The sequence below is a fragment of the Salvelinus namaycush genome, chromosome 4 (assembly GCF_016432855.1).
Source record: "Salvelinus namaycush isolate Seneca chromosome 4, SaNama_1.0, whole genome shotgun sequence".
NCBI lineage: Eukaryota > Metazoa > Chordata > Actinopteri > Salmoniformes > Salmonidae > Salvelinus > Salvelinus namaycush.
In genome coordinates this window covers 67146367-67159645 of record NC_052310.1, presented here as the reverse complement: position 1 = coordinate 67159645, position 13279 = coordinate 67146367, and the positions used below count along the sequence as shown (strand labels likewise).

The 13279-nt window shown below is 44.2% G+C and overlaps 2 protein-coding genes across 2 annotated transcripts in view; both read right to left on the bottom strand.

Moving 5' to 3' along the window:
• The window catches only part of cep131 (centrosomal protein 131), a 36613-nt gene extending 28571 nt beyond the window's left edge, over window positions 1-8042 (bottom strand). Inside the window, exons 1-5 of the mRNA XM_038992226.1 lie at window positions 7537-8042; window positions 6769-6965; window positions 6425-6519; window positions 2209-2320; window positions 1678-1811 (exon numbers count right to left, since the gene is read on the bottom strand). Of these exons, the coding sequence (XP_038848154.1) occupies window positions 1678-1811; window positions 2209-2320; window positions 6425-6519; window positions 6769-6954 (527 nt within the window). The 5' untranslated portion in view covers window positions 6955-6965; window positions 7537-8042. The remainder of the gene's footprint in view (window positions 1-1677; window positions 1812-2208; window positions 2321-6424; window positions 6520-6768; window positions 6966-7536) is intronic.
• Window positions 8043-8303: 261 nt separating this feature from the next.
• Window positions 8304-13279, bottom strand: part of rnf213b (ring finger protein 213b) — an 82390-nt gene continuing 77414 nt past the window's right edge. Inside the window, 4 exon segments of the mRNA XM_038990892.1 lie at window positions 8304-9036; window positions 11330-11511; window positions 12529-12618; window positions 12863-13060. Of these exon segments, the coding sequence (XP_038846820.1) occupies window positions 8898-9036; window positions 11330-11511; window positions 12529-12618; window positions 12863-13060 (609 nt within the window). The 3' untranslated portion in view covers window positions 8304-8897.

The following is a 13279-nucleotide window of genomic DNA, read 5'->3' as shown; positions in this document are numbered from 1 at the left end:
AAAGGTAAACATGAGGGGTCATTAAGAAATGTTATGATTTGAAACAGATATTTGGATGAAAATACACTAAATTTACAAAAGATATTTCCATTTTATCTTTTAGGCATGTAAATGACAAAACTATAGCCAAAATTACAATATACGATACTTTTAGTAAAAGTAAGAATGACTTATTATCTTAGTTGTACTGGCAAACTTGATGTAAAGAAGTTCAATTTTATATAATTATGTGAATATGTCTAAATACCATATAAAATACCATAGATTTATAGGTAAAGGGGTTAATTGTAACACATTTTATAACTAACCCCCATTACAAATCTGAGTCTAATCTGAGTCTTGAGATAAAAAAAATAAAACAATAATGAGTGTCATCACCTATACCAATCAAAACCCCTCTTCTGGTTATTTTTTTTTACACAAAACATACAGACACACAAACGACTACATCTCCTCTGCCCAGACCCACATGCTCACACCCCCATCCCTAGTGCCTGCACTGTTTGCCACATGGCCTGAAACTACACCATTTTGTTTCTCTCCGTAGCCCACGTACTTGAACTATTTCAGTAATAAATCATTAGATTTATCCATTGTGTTAATGATGGCAGAATGATTGATTAATCAATCAATACATTTTTCTAGATGAGAAGACAATCATACAACCCATCAGGTATCTCACTACCCCTACATGCCATGTCTTGAAATAAGCAAACAGACCTCTTCTTAATGATAAAAATGTTATATGACTAGACAAATGAGGAATGTTTCCACAGTTCAATAATCAAGAAAGAGGCATCAAGAATATTTAAAATTGGGCCTGATTATCATTTATTTGTCAATACAATTGTATTTATGAATTTAAGGAACATCTCACTAACCAACGATTAGCACATTGAATAACAGCCTTGTAAGTTATTTCTAATTTGAGTTTAGTTTTTACTTTGTGGGTGGGTGTCACACCATACGCTCAGTGAGTCAGGAGAGGAGAGAGATGACACATGAGCTTCTCAGTCAGAGCTATCAATATTAACAAAGTACACATTATCATAATAATTCACCTCCAAGTACACATAAGTCTCTTACTGTTGAGATGGTGTGATAAATCCTTCAACCCTCAGACATGTGATACATGTCTTCAGAAACATACCTGTCATATCCATACCAACCAACCATACAGGATACATTTTTTTTTTTTTTATATATTTTTTTTTATATATATATTTTTAAACATCACTAACTGAAAAAATATCGCATCGCTAAAAAATTGACTTTAGCCTTTTCATTTATTGAAATATCAGTCAATGTTGCACAAGAGAGAACTCAAACAGTAAGCTATTTTGCCAATTTAATGAAATTTACTTTTGGGAAAGCTTAAAGCATGGGCTGCCTATGTATTCTAACATCTTCAAATTGCTCATCAGAATTCAGTAAGAATGAAGCACACCGTGGCATCAGAGTTGCATGTTCTGTTAAGCTGAATTACCATAAACGTAATGTGATTTTGGGCATTCTGAGCACCACACCCTAATCAGGTTACGCAACCAATGCATACGGATCTGGGAAATTAAATTAATTGCTGCTGGTCAAATGTCCGGCGTCACATTTTCCTCACAGAAACCTTGGTGTATGCGCATGTCTATGTGTGTGTTTGTGTGTGTGCATGAGGCGACCCACCTGTTGTTAGCGGTGAAGTTGGCAGCCAGGGCTACCCCGGTCTCTCTCCTCTTCGGGCCACTGGTGATGGGGGAGTCCACGCTGCCCGTGGAGCGAGAGCTGGTGGGTATAGGGAATGCTCTTGGCTGGTCATCCTGAAACGGGAAAGGAAATGCACAAGTCAGGATTCTGTGATCCATAACCATTGGATAAAAGTGTAGCAGGAAACCTAGGCTATAACGCAATACTGAGTTAGAGGATATAAACTGTCAACTATAACCTCTGCAGCAGGCTATGTAATAGAGGTTACTGTATAGTACTTTGTGACACTGAGAACTGTTGTTGTAAAAAGGGATTTATAATTGATTGATCTGAGAAGATAGAGGACAGTGAGACAGTAGAGGACAGTAAAGGATAATGAGATAAAATCTGATTTGATTGTGAGACAGTAGATTACAGTGGGACAGATGATATTAGAGGACAGTGGGACCATAGGTGAGAGTGGGACAGTAGAGGACAGAGTCGGACAGTGAGAGGGGATAGATTAAGTACCAGGATGTTCCAGGTGGTACGGTCCGGGGAGGCCTTACTGAGGCTGGCCAGCTTCCTGCGTCCGTCTGAGCTGCTGTCAAACAACGCCAGGAAGTCTTCTGTCTGGTCCTCACTGGACACACACACATACACACGCGTATTAATCAATATTATAAAACGGAACATAGGTCTATGTGTTGTATAATATTTACATTATAGCGTGTTTGTGTGCAAACCCATTCTAATCAAACGGTGGGACACTCTCAGTAGGGAGACTGCTCCATTGCTTACAGGCTCAGATTTTAACAACCAATCAAATTGAATTTGTCACGTGCCGAATACAAAAGGTGTAGACCTTACCATGAAATGTTCACTTACAAGTACCCAATTGTCATACTGAGTAAAAGTAAAGATACCTTAACTTAAAGATAACGTAAGTTTTACTTTGAGTATAAGTAAATAATTTCAAATTCCATAAATTAAGCAAACCAGACAGCACCATTCTCTGGAGGCGAAGGTCGAGTGATCCGCCAAACCTTCTTAACACCCGTCTGCTTAACCAGGAAGCCAACTGCACCAATGTGCCCGCCACAAGGAGTAGCTAGAGCGCGATGAGCCAAGCGCGCGCGTGTGAGCGTACGGGAGTCTCCGTGCGCGCGCGAGCGCACGGCTGCATGTGTGTGTGTGTGTGTGAGTGTACGGGAGTCTGCGTGTGTGTGTGTGAGTGTACGGGAGTCTGCGTGTGTGTGTGAGTGTACGGGAGTCTGCGTGTGTGTGTGTGTGAGTGTACGGGAGTCTGCGTGTGTGTGTGTGAGTGTACGGGAGTCTGCGTGTGTGTGTGTACGGGAGTCTGCGTGTGTGTGTGTGAGTGTACGGGAGTCTGCGTGTGTGGGTGTGAGTGTACGGGAGTCTGCGTGTGTGTGTGTGAGTGTACGGGAGTCTGCGTGTGTGTGTGAGTGTACGGGAGTCTGCGTGTGTGTGTGAGTGTACGGGAGTCTGCGTGTGTGTGTGAGTGTACGGGAGTCTGCGTGTGTGTGTGTGTGAGTGTACGGGAGTCTCCGTGCGCGCGCGAGCGCACGGCTGCATGTGTGTGTGTGTGTGTGTGAGTGTACGGGAGTCTGCGTGTGTGTGTGTGAGTGTACGGGAGTCTGCGTGTGTGAGTGTACGGGACTCTGCGTGTGTGTGTGTGAGTGTACGGGAGTCTGCGTGTGTGTGTGTGAGTGTACGGGAGTCTGCGTGTGTGTGTGTGAGTGTACGGGAGTCTGCGTGTGTGTGTGTGAGTGTACGGGAGTCTGCGTGTGTGTGTGTGAGTGTACGGGAGTCTGCGTGTGTGTGTGTGAGTGTACGGGAGTCTGCGTGTGTGTGTGTGAGTGTACGGGAGTCTGCGTGTGTGTGAGTGTACGGGAGTCTGCGTGTGTGTGTGAGTGTACGGGAGTCTGCGTGTGTGTGTGAGTGTACGGGAGTCTGCGTGTGTGTGTGAGTGTACGGGAGTCTGCGTGTGTGTGTGTGTGAGTGTACGGGAGTCTCCGTGCGCGCGCGAGCGCACGGCTGCATGTGTGTGTGTGTGTGTGAGTGTACGGGAGTCTGCGTGTGTGTGTGTGTGTGAGTGTACGGGAGTCTGCGTGTGTGTGTGTGAGTGTACGGGAGTCTGCGTGTGTGTGTGTGTGAGTGTACGGGAGTCTGCGTGTGTGTGTGTGAGTGTACGGGAGTCTGCGTGTGTGTGTGTGAGTGTACGGGAGTCTGCGTGTGTGTGTGTGAGTGTACGGGAGTCTGCGTGTGTGTGTGTGAGTGTACGGGAGTCTGCGTGTGTGTGTGAGTGTACGGGAGTCTGCGTGTGTGTGTGTGTGAGTGTACGGGAGTCTGCGTGTGTGTGAGTGTACGGGAGTCTGCGTGTGTGTGTGTGTGTGTGTGTGTGTGTGTGTGTGTGTACGGGAGTCTGCGTGTGTGTGTGTGTGTGTGTGTGTGTGTGTGTGTGTACGGGAGTCTGCGTGTGTGTGTGTGTGAGTGTACGGGAGTCTGCGTGTGTGTGTGTGTGTGTGTGTGTGAGTGTACGGGAGTCTGCGTGTGTGTGTGTGTGTGTGAGTGTACGGGAGTCTGCGTGTGTGTGTGTGTGTGTGAGTGTACGGGAGTCGGCGTGTGTGTGTGTGTGTGTGTGTGTGTACGGGAGTCTGCGTGTGTGTGTGTGTGAGTGTACGGGAGTCTGCGTGTGTGTGTGTGTGAGTGTACGGGAGTCTGCGTGTGTGTGTGTGTGTGAGTGTACGGGAGTCTGCGTGTGTGTGTGTGTGTGTGAGTGTACGGGAGTCTGCGTGTGTGTGTGTGTGAGTGTACGTGAGTGTGTGTGTGTGAGTGTACGGGAGTCTGCGTGTGTGTGTGTGAGTGTACGGGAGTCTGCGTGTGTGTGTGTGAGTGTACGGGAGTCTGCGTGTGTGTGTGTGAGTGTACGGGAGTCTGCGTGTGTGTGTGTGAGTGTACGGGAGTCTGCGTGTGTGAGTGTACGGGAGTCTGCGTGTGTGTGTGTGAGTGTACGGGAGTCTGCGTGTGTGTGTGTGAGTGTACGGGAGTCTGCGTGTGTGTGTGTGAGTGTACGGGAGTCTGCGTGTGTGTGTGTGAGTGTACGGGAGTCTGCGTGTGTGTGTGTGAGTGTACGGGAGTCTGCGTGTGTGTGTGTGAGTGTACGGGAGTCTGCGTGTGTGTGTGTGTGAGTGTACGGGAGTCTGCGTGTGTGTGTGTGTGAGTGTACAGGAGTCTGCGTGTGTGTGTGAGTGTACGGGAGTCTGCGTGTGTGTGTGAGTGTACGGGAGTCTGCGTGTGTGTGTGAGTGTACGGGAGTCTGCGTGTGTGTGTGTGAGTGTACGGGAGTCTGCGTGTGTGTGTGTGTGTGAGTGTACGGGAGTCTGCGTGTGTGTGTGAGAGTGTACGGGAGTCTGCGTGTGTGTGTGAGAGTGTACGGGAGTCTGCGTGTGTGTGTGTGTGTACGGGAGTCTGCGTGTGTGTGTGTGTGTGTGTGTGTGTGTGTGAGTGTACGGGAGTCTCCGTGTGTGTGTGAGTGTATGGGAGTCTGCGCGCGCGTGTGTGAGTGTACGGGAGTCTGCGCGCGCGCGTGTGTGTGTGTATGTTGGTAAGGGGCAAACTGGCCCAATTTATAAAAATCTGAACACCACCGATTAAAGTAGCTGCACATTCCTCTACGCTTCCCTTTACAAGCTGCTGATGTCTGGAGAGAGGCAACCCAATGACAGCTTTGAAAGACTTAGGGAGAGTCAGTCGGGGGCCGGAGAGGAGGGGCAGCCTATTAGATTGTCCTTAATTTAAGCCCTGTACCCTAACAGCATCCCAGAAGGCAGTGGGTGGTGGTGGTGGGGGGGTGGCGGACTAGCGGCAGCTGCCTGACTATAGAATCTCTGCATGCTGTGCTGCACACACTTCTCCTTTCTCTGGTTCCTTACTGTGGGGTAACCCGACCCCATGGCCCTCCCCCTCCAACTCCTGACAAAGCAGCTCTAGCTAGGCCTCTGCTCCCCTACAACAGCCCCGGGTCCTGGGTCTCCAATTATAATACAGGCAGCCACTATGACACAATGCCCATTGTACAGTCCTTTAAAGAATGGTTAGGGATGCCAGCTGTTGCTCAGGGAGGAGAGACTAAGAGAGACTTAAAGAGTCAGCCGACCAGCCTCCCTCCCTCCATTCAAGCCGATGGAGCTCTAGCCACCATCCTCCACTCTGCACTTAACTCACACATACTGCTCTTCCAACCGCTAAATCAAATTCCACATATCGTCACAAAAACATACTGTGTGCGCTAACATGTTCCATCCAGACAAACACATCTGGTAGGATATGGGCTGACATGTTTATTTCAGACTTAAACTAGGTTAAACAGCTAAAAGGGAACCTTTTAAATACTCCAATTCACATAAAATGTTAATCACTTTCCAGAATAATTACACAACGATTATTTGTTGGACAAATCAAAAATCTTTAGACAGTGAGCGCCCAGCCTGAAGCATCTCCGACTGAATAATAATGTCATACATGCTGCAGCACATATACAGTACCTGAGTCAACGAAACGAAAACAATGTCAATATGGGGTCAACTGGGCTGGCTGTATAGAGACAATGTAGGAAAAAGTTGTGATGTGTGGCTCAGTTCGTTAGCTAGCAATGCTAAGATTGTGGGTTCAATTCCTGGAGGGATCACACATACATATACTAAATATTTAAGGTCTAGGATACCTTAGGCTGATGTTGGCTTGCTGGTTGACCTGTGTAGTACTGTTGGACCTTCTCAGGTTCTTGATAGAACGGGAGCTGCCAAATCCAGCATCACCCTACAGACAAGAATGCCGACACAGGTAAATTAAATACAAGACATCCTAGTTATCTGTTGTTGCTTAAAACAATGTCATGTCAGCACACACTCATATCGCAAACATGAGTATCTTTGTTCCACACAAGGTTTGAAGTTTGGATGATATCTCAGCTCTAACACAGCTTTAACATATTAACACAGTAATAGCCTAACTGTCACAAACATGGCTAACTTGCATCCATGCATACTGCTTGCTGGTTTCACTCACCAGTGTGTTGCGTTTGCCCCTGCCCTCGCTGGCTACAGAGACAGACACAGAGCGGGAGAAGACTTTCCCTGGAGAGGCAGAGCTGGGCCGGCGGGACACCGAGAGCTGGGAGCCTGACAGAGACAGGTCCAGGGCATCCCCTGTTCCTCCGGCCTGGATGGACGACGGGCTACGGGTAGTGTGCATCCTGACAAGGCCTGTTAGAGGGAGAGAGGAAGAGTCATGATACACATGGACACACACACCTATTGTGAAAGAACTGATTGGTGCGGTTTGATCCAAGTTAAGAGGAGCAGATGCAGTCAACCACTTCCTCTTCAGCTGTTAGTTGCCCTAGGCAACATAGTCACAACTGTAGCACTCAGATAACAGTAATACTTGAATTGAATTCACACCTAAACCACATTCACTCCATTCCCAATTAAATATATTTCAATGTTTTAGACTTCTTCCTAGGCAGATAACCATGATGGTCCATCTGCATTGTGTCGTTCACTTGGGATTGACAAAATGTGACACTTTGCCTCAAGATCTATATAGCTTGCTGTCCTGCTTAACATTAGTGAAACAGTGTAACATAATTTCAGATAGCTATCATATCGTTGGCTACAATGTTTCGATGGAATCAGTGTGTAGGATATAGGTACTGTACATTGTCAAGGTTGGTTGTGCGAAGTGAGGGGGGAATACAGGTGATAAGGAGAACCAAAGATAACAATGTAAATGTTAAAACCAAAAATAATCGTAAGGTCGGCCATGCAAACTTACCTTGCTTGTGTTGTTATCGCAAATGACTCCAAAGCCAAATGGTGACGTTTCAGTGAGAATAGCTACAGTATGTCTTGGTGGCACTGATTTATTAAATCAACACACGTTAACAGTAGCTACCTAAAAGCCAAAAGCTAACGTTAACTATAAGCCTAGAGCCTGTCAAGTGGGTCTGCTAGAAGCTAGTTTGAACAAGTGGTTGATGACTAAAATGAGTATTTATGTGCAGCCTAACCTTCTGTGTGTGGCGCACTAGGCTGGCTGGCTGACTAGCTAGCTTAAGTTAGCTTGCTCTCATCTTTCTACACATAATAAGCGAAAAGCAACATGTTGGCTACGAAGCGATCAAGCGAAATAACTTAAATAAATCCAATATAGTAGCTAGTTAGCTAAACTAGCTACAAACTGTCCGATACGATAGTCCTTCGTTACCACAGCTCCGTAGAAATATTCCGTGAACTTGCTCCATCAAAGCAAAGAATGCGTGACAATAATATCCCGCAACATCTTCTCTGTGGCAACCAGAAAACACAAGAACTCATCCTACTGAGAACTGTGATTGGCGGTAAAAACACAACGTCCTGGAAATCCAGAGGATCTGATAGGTGGAGTGGAGATGTCGGTTAGCAGTGCAGTGGCTAACTGGGCGTGCCACAAACGAACTGTTTGGTTGACTTTGCAAGAGGGGGGTGTGACACCCACCACCTGCCCCCTACCCAGCCCCAGTTGTCACGATATAACATTTTAACAAATCAGAAAGCGAAAAATAAGCTTTAAATCGGTTTAGTTTAATTCATGGGAGCACTAACCAACGCACGTTTCAACACGGTTTATGGTAATTTGAACATTTGTTTCATTTATATATATCTTTTCAAGTAGAACATATGAAAACAAGTAAAATAGACAATATAATGTTACTCGCTGTAATAGAACATCTTTATTTTGGTGGACCAACAACGCATAGAAACATACAGGCTACTAGAAACCCCTTTTTACTGCTGGGTAAAGGTTGGATGGGTGTTAACTAGTACAGGGTCTTTAGAGATAATGGACAATATTCACACACAAGACTGTGGGAATAATTGCCTATATGAAGTTAGCCGAGGAACTAGAGATAGCCTAATATGTAATCATTAGGAAGGAAATAATCATAATTACATTTGACATTTTAGTAATTTGGCAGACTCTCTTATTCAGCACGACTTACAGGAGCAATTAAGTTAAAGTGCCTTGCTCAAGCGCACATAATTGGTCCTTGTTCGGATTCAAACTTTGTATTTGCTGAATAATCAAACTCTGTTAAGATACTTTCATTGGCCACAATGTAAAAATAAACAACCATCGAAACCAGCAGCCTCTTCTTATCTCTTTCTAAACTCTACAGCCATTCTCCACATATCTGCCCCTTTGTCCAGAGTGATGTCCTCTGGTAGGGAGTCAAGTCCAGGCATGGGTGGGAGTCTCTTCTTATCCAGATGGTTGTCTAGAGTAGACCTGATGCTGTGGACACACACACACACACACACCAGAAACAGCCATGAAGAGAGGAGGCAACAGTTAGCATTGCAACCCCATTGTCCTCACCACACGCTGCATTCCTATTCAGTCCCTAGCCCCAGCTGCTGGTTTAGTAAGGGGGCAGGGGTGACCTGTGCCGGCTGAGTGTATTTCACTTAAGTCCCTTTCCACTGACAGATGGGCGCCGGTAAGCATCACACCCCGGACCCTTCTGGCCCCTCCTGGCCCCTAGGATTCAAAAGGGCCCGCCTCATGTCCCTGTGGGATCTCTCTTTGTATGTCTCTCAGTGTTTGCTCCTGCTTTATTGGGATTGAAAGTGTCCATATAAACAGATTGACAGATTCCTCTAGTCTAAACATCAAAGTGTGGCCAGGGGTAGGGACAGGGTGGTAATCACTGAAAATACAAGGGGAACACGTTCTTTGTTGCTATATTTTTTAAGATCAGGAAAATGTATAATCAACATCAAAGTCCTGTCAAAAGGTGGGTAATGATGTTAATGACAGCAGTGCTAATCAAATAATTAAAATGCTTTGTAAATAATGTGTTTTACACATTTGTGCGACATTTTCCCCCACCAATCCTTCCTTCAGCCACAAATGGTTAGTGTCTTTGTTTGTTTTGTCAGTTACTGTTAATGACCATACAATATTTGTTTAGTCAGTTACTGTTAATGACCATACAATATTTGTTTAGTCAGTTACTGTTAATGACTATAAAATATTTGTTAACCTCTTGAAGCTAGGGGGCAGTATTTTTATGTTTGGAAAAATAACGTTCCCAAAGTAAACGGCCTATTTCTCAGGCCCAGATGCTAGAATATGCATATAATAATTGGCAGATTAGGATAGAAAACACTCTAACGTTTCCAAAACTGTCAAAATATTGTCTGTGAGTATAACAGAACTGATTTTGCAGGTGAAAACCTGAGGAAATCCAACCAGGAAGTGCCTCTTATTTTGAGAAATCCCTGTTCCATTGCCTGCCTTTCTTCCATTTAAAGGGATATCAACCAGATTCCTTTTCCTATGGCTTCCACAGGGTGTGAAGAGTCTTTAGACCTAGTTTCAAGCTTTTATTCTGAAAAATGAGCGAGATTTATCACATCGCTTCAGTGGACTGCCAGATGTCCTTCGATTAGTTCATGCGTGCGACGACAGTGGTAGCTCGACATTTTCTTTCTCTCTTGTATTGAATAGTTTACCGTCCGGTTGAAATATTATCGATTATTTATGTTAAAAACAACATGACGATTGATTATAAAAACGTTTGACATGTTTCTACGAACTTTACGGATACTATTTGGAATTTTCGTCTGCCCGTCATGACCTGCACGAGCCTGTGGATTACTCAACAAAACGCGCCAACCAAATGGAGGTTTTTGGATAGAAAAATAATCTTTATCGAACAAAATGAAAATGTATTGTGTAACTGGGAGTCTTGTGAGTGCAAACATCCGAAGATCATTAAAGGTAAGCAATTCATTTTATTGCTTTTCTGACTTTCGTGACCAAGCTACTTTGCTGCTAGCTGTTTGTAATGTTTTGTCTACTGATCGATTTCCTCACACAAACGCTTGGATTGCTTTCGCTGTAAAGCATATTTCCAAAATCTGACACGACAGGTGGATTAACAACAAGCTAAGCTGTGTTTTGGTATATTGCACTTGTGATTTCATGAAATTAAATATTTTTAGTAATTTACTTTGAATTTGGCGCTCTGCAATTCAGCGGATGTTGACGAAAATGATCCCGCTAAAGGGATCTGTGCGCCAAGATTAATGACCATATAAGATTTGTTTTGTCAGTTACTGTTAACTACCATAAGAGGTTTGTTTAGTCAGTTACTGTTAATGACCATATAAGATTTGTTTAGTCAGTTACTGTTAATGACCATATAAGATTTGTTTAGTCAGTTACTGTTAATGACCATATAAGATTTGTTTAGTCAGTTACTGTTAATGACCATATAAGATTTGTTTAGTCAGTTACTGTTAACTACCATAAGAGGTTTGTTTAGTCAGTTACTGTTAATTACATAAGAGGTTTGTTTTGTGAGTTACTGTTCATGACAATAAAAAATGGTGAGATCTGGATTTCCAATGTGTTGACGACAATAGCAGAAAGCAGCCAAAACGGCCCTTAGCCCCACTGTGACCTAGGTAGTCTACAGCACACACATCTCTCAGTGTTAACCATCTTTCCCACTAGCTCTGCTCTGTATAATAATGTATAAAAAAATGCAACAAAAATATAATACAAAATGGGCCCTTACTCCCAGTGTGGTAGATAAGCCTCGTCTGAAAAAGCCTGAGTGTTGGTCTTCAGGAGGAGGATTTCATGCAGCTCCAGGGAGAGTATGTCAATGTCTGTCCCACTGAAGAAGACCCTCAGCTCTCTCCTCTCCTCCTCGGATAACTTCTGCTGGAACTCTGATGGCAGCCTCTGGAACGGGTCCTGCAAACACATGACATCCATATGCAGCAAGCACAAGATAAATCAGTGATATAAGTGATATAATTAGGAATAGAAAAACAGATCCTAGATCAGATTACATTTCTGACTCACATCATCAGAAGAGGAGAACAAGACTAGCTTTTCATTAAATCAAATTATGAATCAAATCAAACTGTATTTGTCACAAATGCCGAATACAACAGGTGTAAACCTGACAGTGAAATGCTAACTTAGAAGCTCTTTCTCAACAATGCAGAGTTAAATAAGAAAAGCTAATTAATGAGAAATGAAATGCACATGAATTAAGCTACAGTATCTACAAGGAGGACCAGCTGAGATTCAAACAAGCATACGTGAGTGTTAGAAAAGCGCTATATAAATCCCATGTATTATTATAATAAACAGAAAATCACTTTTTTTTTTTTATCAACATTTGTTTTTGATTCAACGCCTGCCATGTCCAATGTCACTCGTTGCCTGGATTTACAGCTCAGATGGAGGCTGACAGCCTGCATGTGGTACCTGAGGTCAACCAGTGGTGGTTAACAGATGTCAAGGGTCAGGTGGGTGAAAGGGTTGACAAACTACCAAATGTGGTCACAGAGGGGGTTTCACTTCACTGACAGAATTTGTATTGTTGGTTTGGTCTTTAAAAGTGATTTGGGCTCGGTCTATCCACAGATTCATTGATATGAAAAGATCAGTAGGGATAATTTAATCTCACTTATTGTTATGATTAGAACTGGTATATCTAACTAACTGCCTGACTGTTTTACTCTCCACAGTGTAAAACAATAACTCTGGTTGTTAACACCAACACTGGGGGTTATTTTACACCACTGAGTGTTAATTTCACTCACAGAACTCCTGAATCAACACTAGAAATGTAACACTGAAAAATCGATGCTGGCCAATTTGATGTGTACTGCATATGTTAACTCACCTGTGGAGAAACAAGTATAGGCTATATGTTAACTCACCCGTGGAGATACAGGTATGAGCTATATATTAACTCACCTGTCCTCTGCTCAGCATCAGCTCAGACTTCCAGCAGGTAAGGAGCTGCCAGGTGAATGTGCTGTGTTCCAGTCTGCTCTCTCCAAGGACCTGGGACAGAGATATGTGAGAGGGGTACAGTCAAAAGGGCCAAAGCAGGGGGACCTCTGTAATAGAGTGGTCTCTCTATAACATATATTTTCATATAGTAGTATATTTGTGCCTTAGGAATGAGAGTCATGAGGAGAGCACATGCATAATCTACCCGGACAAAAATAGATACAAGGAATAAACATGAATTACTGCATCTCTGGGCATTAGGTGGAGACATTGCTGGAGTTAAGAGTTACTCTACCTTGGCTACACTGCTAGAGATATGTGGGCCCATCTTGAGCGACTCAGTCAGGTAGGACAAGAGTGGTGCTTGGGGCACTCCGCTAGTCTTCCCCAGGAACCGCAGGCCAATCTCCACCGCAAACACAGCGTCACACACATCAGTGTATGAACACAGTCCTGTCCTCATAGCACAGCTAACGGAGCCCTTCAGCGACTCCTGACAGACAGGACAACAGATGGAATGACAGACAGAGAGACAGACAGACAGAACAACTGTAAGCAGAGAGCTGGGCACAGTGACGCATAGCTGGGGAGACTACCTCCCAGCCCAGTGAATGGAAACAGAGTGGGGTATGGTGGGTTTAGGAATTTGACCTTGAAACAAAATGTCCCTTTCATATTCCACTGGGGAAAACTCCTGTGTGCGTACATACTT